Genomic DNA, 20,125 nt, shown 5'->3' with positions numbered 1-20,125 from the left:
CTGTCCCCCCCTGCTCTTGCTGTCCCCCCCCCCCCCGCTCGCGTTGCTCTGCACCCGACCTTGCGCGCTCTCTACTCCTGTCCCCGTGCCTCATTTTCTTGCAACCCTAACCCCACCCCGCAGAGAGAGAATGGACCTTTTTGCACAAGCGTAAAGAGAGGAGGAAGTTGTAGCGTAGAGAGAGAGTGGATGGATCTTTTTCTAGCGTAGAGAGAGAAGGAAGTTTAGGCGTAGAGAGAGAGTGGATGGATTTGAGGCGTAGAGAGAATGCGTAGAGAGAGGAAATCGGAGAGCGTAAAGAGAGAATAGGTCTGCCCGCGTAGAGAGAGAGAGAGAGAGAGAGAGAGAGAGAGAGAGAGAGAGAGAGAGAGAGATAGAGAAAAGAAAAAAACTCCGATACCCCCTTTCCCTTCCCTGTCGCGGCCTCTCAATCATGAGAAAGCCGAATAGCAAGGAGGACCTAGTGGAGGATGCCATCCAAAAATGCAAAGAAGAATTGAGCGAGTCCATCTGCAAGTTCAACCGCCACCTCTTAGGTACTATTAACGGACTCGACGCACGCGTGGCAACGCACGAAAGCACGATAAGTACACTCGAAGATCGCGTGAAGGCCCAAGATGAGGAAATCACACTACTCAAGAAAGAGCTTGCAGAGGCGCGATCGCAGAATCACCTCGAAGAGGGAGAACTTCAACCCTCAGTCATTGAAGAGCTTAACACGATTAAGGAACAAGTACGGGCCATCAAAGAAGGTGGGGAGCAATAAAAAGAAATGACGACCTCGTGGGTAGATGTCATCACAAACACCCAGGAAAAAGCAAAAAAGGCCGAAAAATGGATCGAGATTGTCAAGAACGTGAAAGGCAAGGAAATAACTCCCACCCCCACACCAACCATCATCAACTTGACACTAGAAGAGGAGCAAGGGAGACGTGTGCGGGCCTTACACGTAAGGATATGTGGCCTCAGAGACCAAGATAATGTAGATAAAGAGGTGAAAGAACTCATGACTCTGGTGGGGGTCAACGAGCAGACGCATACGAGGGCATGGAGAGTGGGCACTAAGAAAAGTAGGAGCAATGGAGAAACCTCGAAAGAAAGGGCACTCATTCTCCGCTTCGCCTCCATGGAAGTGAAGAAAGACTTCTTGAAGAAGAGAGCGACTCTAAAGAAGACGGGCATCTTTCTTGGAGATGACCTCACCCTCTCGCAGATTGCTCATATGCAAGAAGTAATGCCGAAAATAAGAGCAGCAAGGGAAAAGGGGAAGATTGCTTTTTACAGGGATGGAAAGGTGGTGATATTGGAGCGACGCCCCGCATGACGGTGCGAGACCTATGGGACCACACTAAAGATGGCAACCTGGAATTGTAATGGGTCACTCCGTCTTGATGTAGGGGCCTTTGAGGATAGCTTCACGGGGAGAGACATCATTTTCTACTCTAAGACGCATCAAGCACCGAGACAATCCATGCCACAGGTGAGCGGATAAAGATGGGAGACAGCCTGCAGACAGGAGACCAGATCGGAGCATCGAGGACGGGGCTCAGGGGGAGTGGCAATTCTATTCAGGGAGCAACTACAGCCAATGATATATATAGCACACAAGGATGAACAGGCTAGGTACATGTGGGTGAGGCTTAGGGCAGAGACGGGCAGATACCTCTACATTGCTATTTGTTACTTTCCTCCTAGTACATCGGTATATGCATCACCTAGGGAACAATCCCCCTTTGCTATTTTGGATAATGACATATGGCAGTTTTCCAAGGATGGTGACATTATCATAGTAGGGGATTTCAATGCTAGCAGACAATATTTTATGATACTTCCGAAGAGATGCTTAGGGAGCTGGACGTCACAGCGATGGGTCTATCCAGACTATCACAAGATGAGGAATACACTGAATATGGCAGATACTTGATAGATATGGGAACTGCACACAGATTGGCCATTGTGAATGGCCTACAAAGATTTTCGACAGCTGGAGGTTTTACTTGCTTTCCACACCGACATGGTGCGAGGACAATGGATTATGTTATGGCCCAGCCAAGTCTCATTCCTTTCTTTCAGGATTTCATGGTGGACACTAGGCCAATTGGAGTAGCAGCTGATCATGCTATCGTGTCTTTCACCCTGACCTTTCAGTTCAGCACACACACTCGGCATACCTTCATAAGGGAGACATTCAATGAGATATACAGGCAGTTATGCACCCAGGAGCCAAGACGGCCACTAGATGAACTCACTCAGATACTGATAGAGACGCTCCATGATGCAGCATCAGAGGCATACCCCCACAGCCAGCCCACACGGACACGATCTGGGAACATGCCCCAGAACAGTTGGTATGATGAGGAGTGCAGAGAGACGAGCATCAAACTACAGAGGGAAGTGCTCACGGGTATTACCACACATAGACAGTCGCGTATTATCTTTCGCCGCCTAGTGCCACAAAGAAAAGGGCCTATCTATCTCAGCTAGAGCGAGATCTATACCAGCTATTTATAAGTCAGGACTTAGGCGAAGCATGGAGGCTATTCCACGAGCATTCACCACCACCCGCGGTCACCTCCACTGAGACATCGAGGGAATATGCCACATCGCTCTACAACATCAGGGCAACCACCTTTGCCTTTTGCCGAACCCACTAGAGACATGCCCAGAGACATGTTCCTTCTTTACTGCCGAGAGGGTAAGGAAAGCCATTGACAAGATGAAGGCAAGAAGAGCACACGATCATGATGGTCTCGTAGCAGAGCACTTCATCCATGCCAGGGATATGCTTGCAGAGCTCCTGGCTATGATGTTTAATCGAGCCATGTATGAAGGCTTCCCGGAGACTTGGAGTATGTCTACGATTGTGCCTATTTTCAAGTCAGGAGATCCCATGATTCCCGCGAATTATCGCACCATTATGGTTGGCCACACATTAGCTAGGTTGTATGCATCCGTTTTTGAGCAGGAGCTGAGTAGATGGGCAGAGCGAGAGGGAATAAGAGCACCAAGGCAAGCACGTTTCAAGAGAGGTTTCTCCACTCTTGACCAGATTCTGACACTCAGAGCTATTATTGAGGAGGGCAAACACCATGGCAAGAAGATCTATTGTTGCTTTGTGGGTTTCCGCAAAGCTTTCGATACAGTGCCGAGAGCCAGACTCATACGCAGATTACAGGACATGGGTGTGCCTACAAAGCTGATTTGGGGGATTCTGGCTCTATATAGGACAGTAATGGGGCGGGTACGCACCACTGAGGGAATGTCGGACATGGTCCTCTCCAATATTGGAGTAAAGCATGGATGCCCCCTATCCTCGACTCTTTTTGGGATGTATGTGGATGAGTTTTCGGACTATGTAGAGCGTCAGGGGGACAGGGGGGCCCCAACTAGCAGGGACATGGATTTCGCTGTTACTGTATGCTGATGATATTGTGCTGATCTCTGACTCACCGAAGGGTATGCATCGTCGCTTGGATGCTCTGCATACATTTGCTCGTGACAGTGGATTGTCTGTCAATCTGGGGAAAACCAAGGTTATGGTGTTCAACACCACACCACAGTGGGTCAGGAGGTCGGCATCCACATTTATGTATGGCCAGGAGACTGTGGAGTACACAGATGCATATACTTATCTTGAGGTAGTCTTCGGTGGACCGGTGTTTTCACTAACGAGAGCATCAAAGACTAGACTGACGAGAGCATATGCAGCTCTGGGAGGATTGGAGAGGATGTGTTCGCAGGTTCGGTTTCAAGAACCGCGAACAAAGCTTTGGCTTTTTGACACTCTAGTGACTCCAGCTATGCTCTATGGAGTTCAGGTATGGGGACCCTCAGTAGACCACCATGGGAGATCTCGCAACACAGATGGATGGAGATGTATGGAGAGGCCTCTGGTCTCTATGATCGCTCGGATGATTCGGACTAAGGCCTCAGTACCACGTGAGATTATCCGAGCCGAGCTAGCCGCATCCCCCCTCGTGGTGGAGGCGTTGACGAGATCAGTTTCTTTTATGCACGATCTATGGGATCTCCCCAGGGACAGATACGCTCGGCTTGCCTTGGAGTCATCTCGACAACTAGCTCTACAAGGCGATACAGCATGTTGGTGCGGACAGATGACAGCATGGTTTCAGTCGCATGGTCTCAAGATGGATAGATTGCCTCCACTTCAGTACTCTCTGGATACACCCTCCCTATCTCTCACACGGACAGAGATCACAAGACTCATACGTCAGGATCTGATTCAGCTAAATAGCAGGAGCACATGGATACAGCCGACACAGGAGTTGGGCACGAAGATGGCCTTCTACAGAGAGCATCTTCTCCAACTCACGGAGGACGGCTTTGTGACTAGGCCTGCATACATGTACACACACTTATCTCATGGGATAAGATGCGCTATTGGAGAGATACGCACATCCTCACACAGCTCCAAATCGAGACTGGCCGATTTAGAGGGGTGCCGGCAAGAGCGAGGATATGTCACCTATGCAACTTAGAGCCAGAGACAGAGCTGCACTACACGTCACTTCCCGGCATACTATGAGATACGCGGCCGCTTCCATTGCCTGTTCAGAGAAGGGTTTGGACCTTTTTCTAGAGTCATGAGATACAAGGATCAGAGGTGTCTCGGATTGTTCTTGCTAGAGCTGCGCAAATTTAGGGAGAGCTTGCTGAGAACATCAAAGGAAAGACAGTCTCATAGACGAATCACAGATTTCTTTACACCAGCCACAGGAGAGCCAACGGAGCAGTCATACAACAAATCTCAGAGCCTACTCATACTAGAGGTACACTACTTGATCAAGCCACGGAACTTGGCAGATCCAGACGTCCACGACCTCGGGGGGTCTCCCACTACAGACGAAGGCTGCAACAAAAGATACAGATCACTCTAGCTCGACATGCAAGACGCCCTACCAGGGTACTGACCATGCAGGAGGTCGATGAGATCCGACAACGACCAATGATAAATTTCATCTGAACCCACAAACCCCCCCCCCCCCCCCAATTTCCTTTCTCCTTAGCGTCTTAGTGTTAGTTCTTTGTACCTTTGTAATGTCCATACTCAGACATGGTATCAGATTCACCAATTGTAACTTTTTTGGTCTCATAGGCCATTTTGGCCTCTTGAAGACGTTAATATAACATTTCATTTCATTTCTCGCGCGAAGTGAGTACTGGCTGGAAGACTCTCTCTGAAAGGCCGCTCTATGTAGCATGCCAGTGCGAGCAAGTCTGTAACCCTAAAGAGGTTCAGGCGACCACAGCACAGCAAACGAGCAGAGCAGCGTGCAGGCAAGTGTGAGTGAAGGAGTCGCTTGCAGCAAGCAGGTAGGATCGCAGAGGCCTGAGGGCATCACACACAAGATGCGAAGGTTGCACGCGCAAGAGCAGCCTGTGAAGGTCGCGGGGTTTCGTCACGCCACAAGCAACTACAAGCGTTTGTGTTTTTGGAGCAGAGCACGCCAGAGAGGTAGCTCTAGCCTTCAGCAGACCAGATCGTCGGCCTCACCTCTCCATCGCTTGTCTCTCCCTGCAAACGTTTTCAGACAAATTAGCCAGTGTTTTGCTGAGTCATTGCCACAGTACCTCACCTCGTATAACATCAACATTCATACAGTACCGGAGTGGAAGGGGAAGTCGAAGAACTTCTCCGCATTGATGGGTAGTGAGGCTACTCATACAAAGGCATGGAGGGTAGGGAAGAAGACACAAGGCAATGGGAAGACTTCAAAAGGAAGAGCTTTAATCATCCGTTTCCCATCCATGGAGGCAAAGAAGGACTTCTTGAAGCGCCCTACACTAAAGAAAACGGGCATATTCCTTGGAGATGACCTCACTCTCACACAACTTGCGCCTATGAGAGAGGTAATGCCAGAGATTCAAGCGGCAAGGGAGAAGGGAAAGAGTGCCTTCTACAGAGATGGCCGGGTGGTGATTGTAGAGCGGCGCTCCACATGACGGTGCGAGACCTATGGGACCACACTCAAAATTGCCACATGGAATTGTAATGGATCTATGCACCTTGATGTGGGTGCTTTTGAGGAGAGTTTTACGGGAAGAGACATCGTCTTCTACTCTGAGACACATCAAGCCCCGGGGCAATGTATGCCTCACATTAGTGGATATAGATGGGAGACAGCCTGTAGATAGGAGACACGATCAGAGCACAGAGGGCGGGGCTCAGGAGGAGTGGCAATGTTATTCAGGGAGGAGTTGCAACCATTGATACATATAGCCCGCAGGGATGAGCAAGCTAGGTACATGTGGGTGAGATTGAGAGCAAAGACAGGCAGATATCTTTACATTGCTATTTGCTACTTTCCCTCGAGTACGTCAGTTTATGCACCACCCAGAGGAGAGTCCCCCTTCTCTATTTTGGATGATGACGTATGGGAGTTCTCTACAGATGGTGACATCATCATTCTAGGGGATTTCAATCCTAGGACTGCCCATCATCAGACAGTATTTTATGATACTTCAAAGGATATGCTGAGAGAGTTGGATGTTGCAAAGACGGGCCTATCCAGACTATCATAGGATGGAGAACACACTGAGTATGGATGACACTCGATAGACATGGGGACTACACATGGTTTGGCCACCTTGAATGGCCTACAGAGATTTCCCGCTGCGGGGGGGGTTTACATGCTTTCCACACAGACATGGAGCCAGCACAGTGGACATAGTCATGGCACAGCCGAGCCTCATCTCCAGTATCCAGGCTCTCACGGTTGGACCCAGACCTGTTGGTGTGGCAGTGGACCATGCTCTTGTGTCGTTGACCATGTCTTTTCAGTTTAGTGTAGCACACAGGCTACGAGCAGCAGCCCCTACTCGCTACACCTTCACGCGGGAGACGGACTCTGTATACATAGATGGGATCTACAGATGTCTGTGCACAGAGGAGCCAGGGTGACCTGTGGAGGAACTTAATACTATACTGACACAGACACTACATGATGCAGCAGCAGCGGCATACCCACGTACCCAGCCTGAGCAGAGAGGTCGTTCGAGGAGCATGCCCCAGAACAGTTGGTATGAGAGTAGTGCCAGGACACTAGAGCTAGACTTCAGAGGGAGGTGCTTTTGGGGGACACCACTCACAGACAGTCACAGATTGACTTTCGACGCCTTGTGTGGCGGAAGAAGACGCCTTGTGTGGCGAAAGAAGAGGGCATTTTTGGCTCGCCTAGAGCAGGATCTATACCAGCTACTCTTTAGTCACGACTCACGTGAGGCATGGCGGCTCTTTCATGAGCACCCCCCCCCCCCCCGGCCATCACTTCTACAGAGGCCTGGGGCCAATATGCATCATCTCTGTACACAGTTCCTGAGCAGCCCCCCCTTCCGGACCCCCCCGATCCATGCTGACACACGTGCTTTTTTAACCACTGAGATGGTGAGGAAGGCCATTGACAAGATGAGGACTGGGAGAGCATATGATCATGATGGCTTAGTGGCTGAGCATTTCACGCATGCCAGAGATTTACTAGCAGAGCTTCTACCATTTATGTTTACCCGTGCCATGTTTGAGGGCTTGCCTGATACTTGGAGTCTATCTACTATTGTACCTATCTTCAAGTCGAGAGACCCTATGGAGCGTGGGAATTATCGCACTATCATGATTGGACACACTTGGCACACTTGTATGCATCTATTCTTGAGCAGCAGCTGAGTAGTTGGGCAGAGTGGGAGACGATACGCGCAGCCGGTCGGGCAGGCACGTTTCAGGAGGGGTTTTTCTACTCTTGACCATATCTTGACACTCAGAGCCATCATTGAGGAGGGCAAATCGCATGGGAGACGGATCTATTGTAGCTTTATGGATTTCCGCAAAGCACTTGACACAGTGCCCAGAGCTAGATTGATGCGCAGATTACATTAGATGGGAGTACCCACAGAGCTCATTTGGGGGGTCATGGCATTATACAGGTCAGTAGTGGGGCATGTACATACCCCAAAGGGTCTATCCACACCGGTTTACTCCACTATTGGGGTGAAACAGGGCTGCCCGCTCTCTCCTACTCTATTTGGTATGTATGTGGATGAGGTTTCTCACTACATTGAGAGAGATGGTGATAGAGGTGCACAGCTGGCAGGGACATGGATTCCACTATTGTTATATGCTGATGATATTGTGTTGATCTCCGACTCTCCGCAGGGGATGCAACGTCACTTGGATGCTTTGCATAGGTTTGCTCAGGAAGGTGGTTTGTCCGTCAACCTTGGTAAAACCAAGGTCATGGTATTTAATACCACCCCACAGTGAATCAAGAGGTCAGCAGCCGCATTCACATACGGCCAGGAGAAAGTGGAGTATGCAGATGCTTACACTTATCTTGGAGTGGTTTTTAGTGAGCCAGCATTTTCATTGAGGAGGGCAGCAGAGACTAGATTGACCAGAGCCTATGCAGCATTGGGTAGATTGGAAAGGATGTGTTCACAGGTTCAGTTTCACGAGCCTCGGACGAAGCGCTGGCTCTTTGACACTTTGGTGGCTTCTGCATTGCTTTATGAAGCTGAGATTTGGGGACCTTCAATGGATCATCACGGGAGGACAGGCCGCAATGATGGATGGGGGGACATGGAGAAGCCTCTGGTCTTTATGATCTCGCGGCTCATTAGAGCCAAGGCTTCAGTACCACGTGCTATTGTACGAGCAGAGCTAGCTGCCCCCCACACTAGTGGTTGAGGCGCTCACAAGATCTGTCTCCTTCATATACCGCATGTGGGAACTTCCCAGAGACAGATATGCACACCTTGCACTTGAGTCCTCTCGACAGTTAGCCATGCAGGGAGATACAACATGCTGGTATGGGGAGATGACATCATGGTTTCAGGCGCATGGGTTCAGCATAGATAGATTGCCTCCCTTCCAGTACTCACTAGATGCACCCTCTCTGACTCTTACACAGTCAGAGATCACCAGGCTCATCTACCAAGACCTGACTCAGCCAGACACCAAGAGGACATGGATACAGCCAACATAGGAGCTGGGCACGAAGATGGCTTTCTACAGAGAGCATTTTCTCCAGCTTACGGAGGATGGTTTTGTGACGAGGCCGAAATACATGGACACTCACTTGTCTCATGGGATACGATGTGCTATTGGCGAGATACGCACATCTTCACACCAGCTGCGGATCGAGACCGGGAGATACGGCGGAGTACCGGTAGAGGCCAGAACATGCTCCCGGTGTGACATCGAGCCTGAGACAAAGTTGCACTACACATGCCACTGCCTCGTCCACTACGAGATACGAGGCCGCTTCCATTGCTTGTTCAGAGAGGGCTTTGGACCATTCTCTAGAGTCATGCGGTACAAGGATCAGAGATGCCTGCGTTTGTTTTTGCTCGAGCTGCGCACACACAAAGAGAGCCTGATGAGAGGAGAGGCTAGCCAGTCTCAGAGACAGATCACAGACTTCTTTAGAGCTGCCACTGGACATCCGAAGGAGTTACTACCACGGCAGAGCTCGTCGCTTTAGACCAGAGGCACACTGATCGACCGAGCGACTGAGCTAGGGAGATACATACGCTCACGACTGCGGAGGACTACACAGCATTGACGGAGGTTGCATCAGAGGATTCGGATCACTTTGGCTCGACATGCACTACGCCCGGTCAGACTACTGACCATGGAGGAGATTGATGAGATCCGCCAACGACCGATGCTGGATCTCTTGTGATCTAGCTATCCCAGCTAGATGTTTAGCTGCTTAGTTCACACCTAGCAGTTTTTGATTCCATAGTATTTTATTTTGTCATTTTGTCATCTTGTTACTTTGACTTTGTATCAGATCCACCACATTGTAACTTTCTGGTCTCATAGGTCACTTTGGCCTTTTGAAGACGTTAATATAACATTTCATTTCATTTCTCTCTCTGTTGTAGCCACTGCCCCCGAGCCCCGTCCCCTTTGCACTCTCCCCTGTTGCATGCCCTCTCGAGCCTCCCCCCCCCCCCCCCCCCCCCCCCCCCCCCTACAGCCCTGACCCCTCGCGCTCTCCCTCTGCAGCCCCGACCCCTCGCGTTCCCCCTAACGCTCCCCCCTTTTTTGTTGCCTTGCCCCCCTTGATGTCCAGTACGTAGAGAGAGAGAGCAAGGAAACAGAACGGAGAGAGAGAGAGAGAGAGAGAGAGAGAGAGAGAGAGAGTGGAAAAAAATACATAGCGAGAGAAAGCCTGCACGCGCAGAGAGGAAAAAAAAATCCGATTTTTCCTCTTCTCAATTATGTGAGTGCGGGTTTTTTTGCAGTGTATATCCACCCAAGTGATTTTTCCCCCCTCTTCCCTTTCCCCACTATATCTTCTTCTCCACTTCATTCTATTTCTCTTCCTCTCCTTTTGCGGCCTTCAATCATGACAGAACAAAATGGCAAGGATGATCCTATGGAGGATGCCATTCAAAAATGCAAAGAAGACATGAGCGAGTCCTTCAACAAGATCAATCGCCACCTCCTAGCTACTATTAAGGCAATCGACAAGCACGTGTCAGCACAGGAAAGCACGATACTTACACTTGAGGATCGTGTGAAGGCCCAAGATGAGAAAATCGCACTACTCAAGAAAGAGCTTGCAGAGGTGCGATAAGCAAAATGTTCTCGAAGAGGAAGAGCTTCAACCCTTAGTAATTGAAGAGCTTAATACGATTAAAGAAGAAGTGCGGGCCATCAAAGAAGGTGAGGAGCAACAAAAAGAAATGACGACCTCGTGGGTAGATGTCATCACAAAGACCCAAGAAAAAGCAAAAGAGGCCGAGAAATGTTGATCGAGATTGTCAAGAAAACACGGGCAAGGAAATAACCCCCACCCCCACACCAACCATTATTGACCTGACACTAGAAAAGGAGCAAAGGAGACGTGTGCGGGCCTTACACATACGGATATGTGGCCTCAGAGATCAAGATAGTGTGGATAAAGAGGTGAAAGAACTCATGAGTTTGGTGGGGGTTAACAAGCAGACACATACCACGGCTTGGAGAGTGGGCAATAAGAAAAGTGGGAGCAACGGGGAAAAGGGCACTCATCCTCCGTTTCCCCTCCATGGAAGCGAAGGACAACTTCTTGAAGAAGAGACCAACTCTACAGAAGACATGCATCTTTCATGGAGATGACCTCACCCTCTCGCAGATTGCTCATATGCAAGAGGTAATGTCGAAAATTAGAGCAGCAAGGAAGAAAGAGAAGATTGCTTTACAGGGATGGCAGGGTGGTGATATTGGAGCATGACGGTGCAAGACCAATGGGACCACACTAAAGATGCCAACCAGGAATTGTAATGGGTCACTCCGTCTTGATGTAGGTGCCTTTGAGGATAGTTTCACTGGGAGAGACATCATTTTCTATTCTGAGGCGCATCACGCCCCTAGAAATCCATGCCACAGGTGAGACGATATAGATGGAAGACAGCCTACAAACACGAGACCAGATCAGAGCATCGAGGACGAGGCTCAAGGGGAGTGGCAGTTTTGTTCAAGGAGGAATTGCAGCCATTGATATATATAGCACGCAAGGATAAACAGAATAGGTATATGTGGGTGAGGCTAAGGGCAGAGACTAGGGGATTTCAATGCTAGGATTGCCCACCACTAGACAATATTTTATGATACTTCCGAAGAGATGCTTAGGGAGCTGGACGTCACAGAGATGGGTCTATCCAAACTATCACAAGAGGAGAAATACACTGAATATGGCAGATACTTGATAGATATGGGAACTGCACATAGATTGGCCATTTTGAACGGCATACAAAGATTTTCGACAACCAGAGGTTTTACATGCTTTCCACATCGAAATGGTGCTAGTAAAGTGAATTATGTTATGGCCCAGCCAGGTCTCATTCCATTCTTTCAAGATTTCATGGTGGACACTAGGCCAGTTGGAGTAGTAGTTGATCATGCTCTCTTGTCTTTCACTCTTACCTTTCAATTTAGTACAGCTCCATTAGGAGAGGTCCCCATGCACACTCGGTATACCTTCATGAAGGAAACAGATTCTATGTATATGGATGAGATATACAGGCAGCTATGCACTCAAGCGCCGGGACGGCGACTAGATGAACTCACTTAGATATTGACAGAGACGCTCCATGATGCAACATCAGAGGCATACCCCCACAGCCAACCTACACAGAGACGATCTAGGAGCATGCCCCAGAACAGTTGGTATGATGAGGAGTGTAGAGAGACGAGAACCAAATTACAGAGGGAAGTGCTCCTAGGCATCACCACACATAGACAATAACGGATTATCTTTCGCTGCCAAATGCAACGTAAGAAAAGGGCTTATCTATCTCAGCTAGAGCGGGATCTGTATCAGCTATTTATGAGTCAAGACTTGTGCAAAGCATGGAGGCTATTCCACGAGCATTTACCACCACCATCGGTCACCTCCACAAAGACATGGGGGGAATATGCCACAACTCCCTACACAGCATCAAGGAAGCCACCTTTGTCAGACCCACTAGAGACATGCTCGGAGACATGTACTTTCTTTACTACCGTGAGGGTAAGGAAAGCCATTGACAGGATGAAGACAAGGAGAGCACATGATCATGATGGTCTGGTAGCAGAGCACTTCATCCATGCCAAAGATATGCTTGCAGAGCTCCCTGCTATGATGTTTAATCGAGCCATGTATGAAGGCTTTCCTGAGACTTGGAGTATGTCTACGATTGTGCCTATTTTCAAGTCAAGAGATCCCATAATTCCCGGGAATTATCTCACCATCATGGTTGCTCAAACATTGGCTAGGCTATATACATCCGTTAATGAGCAAGAGCGGAGTAGATGGACAGAGCGATAGGGCATACGAGCACCAGGGCAAGCAGGATTCAAAAGAGGTTTCTTCACTCTTGACCAGATTCTGACACTCAGAGCTATTATTGAGGAGGGTAGACCAGTAGACACCATGGCAAGAGGATCTATTGTAGCTTTGTGGATTTCCGCAAATCTTTTGACACACTGCCGTGAGACAGACTTATACGCAGACTACGGAACATGGATGTGCCTATAGAGCTGATATGGGGTATTCAGGCTTTATACAGAACAGTGATGGGGCAGGTACGCACTACTAGGGGAATGTGTGACATGGTCCACTCCACTATTGGAGTGACGCAGGGATGCCCCCTATCTCCAACTCTTTTCGGGATGTATGTGGATGAGTTTTCACTATGTAGAGCATCGGGGAGACAGAGGGGCTCAGCTAGCAAGGACATGGATTCCATTGTTACTATATGCTAATGATATTGTGTTGATTTCTGATTCTCTAGAAGTTTGCTCATGACAATGGATTGTCGGTCAACCTTGGGAAAACCAAGCTTATGGTGTTCAACACCACACCACAGTGGGCGAGGAGGTCAGCACCCACATTTACATATGGCCAAGAGACTGTCGAGTACACAGATGCATATACCTATCTTGGGGTAGTTTTCGGTGGACTAGTGTTTTCACTGAGGAGAGCATCAGAGACTAGACTAACGAGAGCATATGCAGCCTTGGGAGGACTCGAGAGTATGTGTTCGCAGGTTTAGTTTCAAGAACCGCAAACAAAGATCTGGCTTTTTGACACTCTAGTGACTTCAGCTATGCTCTACGGAGGCCTTGAACGGCATACAAAGATTTTTGACATTCGGAGGAGTTACTACCACAACAGAGCTCGTCGCCTGACACAAGAGGCACGCTGATCGACCGAGCGACCGAGTTGGGGAGATCCAGACGCCCACGACTGCGGAGGACTACACAGCATTGACGGAGGTTGCATCAGAGGATTCGGATCAATTTGGCCCGACATGCACGACGCCCGGTCAGACTACTACCATGGAGGTAATTGATGAGATCCGCCAACGATCGATGCTGGATCTCTTGTGATCTAGCTATCCCAGCTAGCTGCTTAGTTCACACCTAGCAGTTTAGGATTCCTTAGTATTTTATTTTTCCCATCTTGTTCCTCTGACTTTGTTTTAGATTCACCACGTTGTAACTTTCTGGTCTCCTAGGTCACTTTGGCCTTTTGAAGACGTTAATATAACATTTCATTTCATCATCTCTCTCTCTCTCTCTCTCTCTCTCTCTCTCTCTCTCTCTCTCTCTCTCTCTCTCAAGCTTCACCTATGTAGGGATCACCACATCAAAACTTGCTATCATCACTCCTACGTCAGAGAAACCAATTCTTCTTCTTCTTCTTCTTCTTCTTCTTCTTCTTCTGCTTCTGCTTCTCCTTCTCCTTCTCCTCCTTCTTCTTCTCCTTCTCCTTCTCCTTCTCCTTCTGCTTCTCCTTCTGCTTCTGCTTCTCCTTTTTCTCCTTCTGCTTCTCCTTCTCCTTCTCCTTCTCCTTCTGCTTCTCCTTCTTCTTCTCCTTCTCCTTCTCCTTCTGCAGCTCCTTTTTCTCCTGCTTCTGCTGCTCCTTCTCCTTCTCCTCCTCCTCCTCCTCCTCCTGCTCCTCCTCCTTCTCCTTCTCCTTCTTCTTCTCCTACTCCTCCTTCTTCTTCTTCTTCTCCTCTTGCTTCTGCTGCTCTCTCTCTCTCTCTCTCTCTCTCTCTCTCTCTCTCTCTCTCTCTCTCTCTCTCAGCCCAGTCCCTCCCCCCCCCTCTTGCACATTCAGATTTCAAACCTGTTTTCAGACTTTTTGAAATTCAGAGAGGCAAGAAATTCTGAATTTCCAAATTTCCAAACTTTCAGTAATGTCGGAAGTGCAGAAATTCTCAGACATTCAATAATTTCAGAATTGCAGAGAATGTAAGTGGGTGTGAACCCTCCCTCCCTCTCGCTTTCGGCGGCTATCAAGCATGAAGAAACAAAGTGACAAAGATGACCCCTTAGGAAGATTCAAAAGTGCAAAGAGAAGATGACTAAGACCATTAACAACATCAACCGCAACCTCTTGGGCACAATAAAGATGCTCGAAGAACGTGTGCTGGTCCAAGAAGGCAAGATAACCACACTGGAATACCGTGTGAAGACCCAAGATGAACGACAATTGGGTATATTGGGTATGGACGACAATTGTTAGACATGGGGACTGCACATGGATTGGCCATCTTGAATGGCCTACAGAGGTTTCCCGCTGCGGGAGAGTTTACATGGTTTCCACAAAGACACAGAGCCAGCACAGTGCATTATGTTAAGGCACAGCCGAGCTTTATCTGTCACAAACTAGTGATGTGGCAAGCCCCGGGACACACCCTGCAGAGCAGTCCCGTCAAATGCGTCAACAGGCTGACATGGCAAGGTGTACGGACACCCGCAATTTGCGCTAACTGCTGACGTGGCAGATTTCCACAAAACGCGCAGACTTGCTGACATGGCAATACGTACAGACTTTCGGAAATTACGCTGGCTGCTTTAGCAGCTTTGATCAGTTGCTTTTGGGAACTTTGCTTTTGAAACTTAAAAGATTTTGGGGCTCTGCTTTTGGGCATCCCTTGTAAGAATAAATGTATTTCATAAAACAAGTACCCTAGGAGGGGCCATAGGTGTATTCAAAATAAAAAAATGACACGTCCTAATTCAAAAATTTCAAACTTAAACACAGAAACGGTAAACCTACAACTTACAAGTTTGCAACTTACCACCTCTTAGATCGTTTTCAAACGAAAAACTAGTACTTCATGGTGTGACTTGTCAAACCAAGATACATGATACATGTAAGTTTGTAACATGTGACGTGTCAAAATGTCAAGAGTCATGACTCATAATCCATGATCCAAAACATATATGTCATAAAACATAGCAAAATGTGACTTATCACTCGGTCAAAGGTGAGAGTCCTAATGTTCTAATACATATCATAATCACTGCAAACATAAGATAGGGTCACAGAAACCTTATTTCCACACAAGTTCGCTCCCAAATTCACCCAAGCGTTTCTGTTCGCAAAAAGATGCCCTCACGATTTTGCCCCAAATTGAACCTTTAAAAAAAGTTGCATGCCGACACACCATTTCGGCAGATCTAAAACGGAAGAGAAACTCTGTTTCCATTTAGCCCCCCCAAAACGCCGTTTCGTATGACTATGGTCGACAGGGCTTCCATCATGAGACCTGCACCAAAATAAGGGTTAGATTTCTTCCATAAGTTGTAGCCAACCGTGGCATGGTCCATAAACTCTTGAATCGTCGAAATTGGCTTGGACAAACAGTGTTCCTGTGGTGGTGATAGTAGCCCAGAGCTATAGCAATCACACTGGACCTCCAATGTTAGACACATGCTAAGAGATGTCCAGAAATTCCAAGTTGTAATCTGCTAGGCGTTTTGTGGCAAGCATTTCAGGATACCCCACTTTGCCAGAATCTGCACTTTGAAGGAAGATGCCCAAAAGCATGTGACTTTGGGCAAAAAATTTCTTGAAAGCTTGCCAAGTCCTTGGAGTGTGCGGCTTGGTAGCTATAGACTTCCACCACTAGATGGCACTTTCTCTGAGAAAAACAATGGCTCGAAAAAAAAAATCGATTCTTTTCTTGCAAGTGATCTTTATGGCTTATGCCCTATAAAACAGAGCGATCAAGACGGGAGTGCGCCTAATGGGCGATCAAGTAAGGGTAGGAGTGCCTAATTAAGTATGAGGTTGGGGTACGTAGATATTTTAATAGAATCCCCTGTAAAATTAAAAAGCACCAACTTGCTTTGTCTGATCTTTGGTAGGACCAGTATGCTTTCAAAAAAACAGACGCCTGAAGCTCTCATACCACTGTCATGGGGACGAGCACCACGTGCCAACGAAAAATAACAGACTGAACAACTTTAAGCACTTCAATTAATACTGAACTGAAAGAGATGCACGACACACGAGACGGGGAGTAGCGGAGTTCCACCTCGAGAAAGCAATGGCCCCAAATATTGGGCTCCTTTCAATTTTCTTTATATTGCTTGAACTCAATACAATGCCGATACTCCAAGCCCTACCTTGCACCTCCACATTGAAGCATGCCAAAGTATGAGCCCTCTGCACATATATATAGACCCTTGGCCTATGAAAAGCAATTACATGAAAATCTTCAAACACAAAAGCTTCCAGTCCAAAAAGCTGCCACTGAAAAGCTGCCCAACGTAAATCACGGAAATCCGTACACCTGCCACCTCAACAGCTATTAGCGAAAAACACGAAAGTTCGTACAGTGTGCCACGTCAGAAGTTTGTGACAATCTTCACACTGTAGACAAGGTCTACATCGGAGGCTACGGACCATCATTGAGCCACATCGGGCACGACCGCCCAAAAAAGCTGACCATGGAGGACATTGAGGCCATATTGCAGAGACACATGAGAGAGCTCATGGGATGATCACCATTGTCTACTTCCCCCGATGTGCACCTCGTTAGCCCTCATGTGATTGTACCCATCCCCAAACGTTTTGAGCTGATGTATTATGTGATGAGGACATTGATGATAATGAGGATGTAGGTTAAGCTTACATACCTACCCACTCTAGGTACCCTCATTATTTTTATCTTTATTTTTCCCCGACATTGTACTAGAGTCACACGTGGATGTACCCTTTTGGTCTCATACATCATTTTGGACATCATTGAGCCACATCGGACACGCCCCCCGGAAAAGCTGACCATGGAGGACATTGAGGCCATATTGCAGACACACATGAGAGAGCTCATGGGATGATCACCATTGTCTACTTCCCCCGTTGTGCACCTCGTTAGCCCTCATGTGATTGTACCCCTCCCCATACGTTTTGAGCTGATGTACTATGTGATGAGGACATTGATGATAATGAGGATGTAGGTTAGGCTTACATACCTACCCACTCTAGGTACCCTCATTATTTTTATCTTTATTTTCCCTCGACATTGTACTAGAGTCACACGTGGATGTAACCTTTTGGTCTCCTACGTCATTTTGGCCTTTCGCAGACGTTAATATAACATTTCATTTCATTTCTACTTAGCAAAGGTTCGTATGGGCCTTTGTCGGTTCAACCCATCGTCCACACTCACCTCAACTTCCAAATCTCATTTGTATTACACACAACAGCCCTTACCTCCTTTCCACACACTACTCACACCGACCCGCTGGTATGATGATAAGTGCAGAGGGCTTTACCACAATCTACGAGCGTAGAGAGCTCTTGGGAAAGACTACAGAGCAAGAGGCCATACAACAGGTGAAGACCCTCACATGCCACAAGTAGCGAGCTTTCAAGAAGGCAGCGGAGCTTGAGCTTTACCACCTATTCAAGACTATTGATAGTGCGATAGCATGGCAGACTTTTAAAGAGCCCCGCCCAACCTCACCCATTGAGGGCCCACAAGCATGACATGATTATGCAAAGAGGTAGAATGAGGTCCATGGGCAACCTGGTAACACAAACCATACATTCACTACGGCACCCCAAGTCTGCTCACCACACAGGACTACAGAGTGAACAAGTATGATATGCACTCTAGCTACCTCCATCGTGTACTATACTGGGGGTGAAGTATGGCATACATCAAAGATGGGAGGTGCCAGCAGCTCCCTGAAGAATGTGCCTGGGTCTTACCTGAGCTGAACCGCGCAATGCGGTCTCCCAGTCTCGCTAGTCTCTGATCTTTGTCATCTCTAGGTGGCCGGCTCTCTGTCTTCTGCTCCTGGCTTTGAGTATCGTCTCTGGAGGGTGACACCCTGCTTTGTGGGTGCTGGGGGTGGGGCGGATCTCTAAAAGTATGTTGTGATCTGTGTCTGGCACCCCCTCCTTGGTAGAAAGAGAGAGGGAAAAAGAGTGCCACACAGATTTGCGCGCGGGCGCGCGCACACACACACTCACTCACTCTCACACAATGCACTTTCAGGTTGAGCACTTATTATGCTCGGGTACAGGCAACCTCGACTTCCAATAGATAACCTAACATGAGACACAAGCTAAGACACCCTTACTGCTCAAAACACCTGATGATAACCAAAAATGGATATGAAATCGTCCTCTACTAGTAATGACTAGGACTTCAAATAAAAATGGTCTTCCAGTTTACACCTCAACAAGATTGATCACCTGCCAGTAAATATATGTTCTCTCACTCCCAGAATGGTTGGATCACGAACACCATGATCCTCCCTAAATTCTTCAAGAAGGTTCCGCATCTTCAGAGCCTCTTCAAGATAGTTATCCTGTTAATTGTTGATCATCCTCTCCGAAAGTTAAAAGAGGCATAAAACTGCTTTTTCATTGAATCTAAAATGAGCTCACCTGGTTCATATCAATTGCTTGCAAGGCCTCCCCACGTGTAAAAATAATCGCATGGTTCTGGTTCTCAGGCTTCCCTTCCCCCAGCCTAACAGGGCCTGGAAGCTTTATTCGATAGACTTCCTGTTGAGCATGGACGCAATTTCGATGCTTTAATGAGTTAATAGAAAGAAATAATCATGATTTCTGGGAATCATGAATCGCATATGTATATTGACCATGTCCCATACAAAGAATGTCTCAACAAAACAAGCTAGAAACAAGTATCACTTACCCTTTGACTGCACGAGGGTTAGTGAGCAAAAATCAACAAACAAGAGCTTAACTATTGGATTCTTTTATACCTCATCCAACCCATTCAGGGTTTTCACAAGCACAGAATAGTATTCTTTCTGTATTTTGTCTTTCTCCCTCACCTCCTTTTCATCGATGTAAGCAACCCTCAAAGATGGGTACCTTCAAGTATTTCAATAAAATTGATGTATAAAACATTTGGACTCTTAATAGGGATTTTTGACATCAAATTGCTATATTGCCTACCTCTCCATCAGACTCAAGATATCTGCAGCACGTTGATCTCCTAAACGTTTTTGTGCCCCATAGTTCTGGCAAGACACGACATATGTGAACTTCATATCAACGATGGCTTCAGAAACTGCATTTAATGATCTTTGGCTTTTATCTCCCTCTGCTGCAGCAATACGTGCTTGGGAACCCTCTAAGATCTCTGTCTCAAAAAAAAATTATATAATGATTATAAAAGAAAGAGCATGGTGAATAAATTGCAAAAGTCCAAATGTTGATCAGAACAGGACGGAAAAGAGAAGTGATTAGTAACAGGGAAAAAGTAGAGCAATTCATGAATTTGGAAGACTGCTTACTAAAAAATCTAGCTACCAGGCTCCCAAACATGCTATGAGGAGCAAGCTCACTCCAATTATTAA

General features: G+C 47.6%; 1 protein-coding gene across 2 annotated transcripts in view; it reads right to left on the bottom strand.

Moving 5' to 3' along the window:
• The window catches only part of LOC147456708 (callose synthase 5-like), a 94,796-nt gene that overhangs the window by 19,649 nt on the left and 55,022 nt on the right, over positions 1-20,125 (bottom strand). For both annotated transcript variants that reach the window (XM_086515151.1, XM_086515152.1), the window contains exons 32-35: positions 19,722-19,908; positions 19,526-19,637; positions 19,185-19,304; positions 18,990-19,105 (exon numbers count right to left, since the gene is read on the bottom strand). In XM_086515151.1, the coding sequence (XP_086371277.1) occupies positions 18,990-19,105; positions 19,185-19,304; positions 19,526-19,637; positions 19,722-19,908 (535 nt within the window). The remainder of the gene's footprint in view (positions 1-18,989; positions 19,106-19,184; positions 19,305-19,525; positions 19,638-19,721; positions 19,909-20,125) is intronic.

The sequence above is a fragment of the Adiantum capillus-veneris genome, chromosome 6 (assembly GCF_014529385.1).
Source record: "Adiantum capillus-veneris isolate H3 chromosome 6, ASM1452938v2, whole genome shotgun sequence".
NCBI classification, from domain to species: Eukaryota; Viridiplantae; Streptophyta; class Polypodiopsida; order Polypodiales; family Pteridaceae; genus Adiantum; species Adiantum capillus-veneris.
Note: the sequence above shows the minus strand (reverse complement) of the source record. Positions and strands in the feature narration are given on the sequence as shown.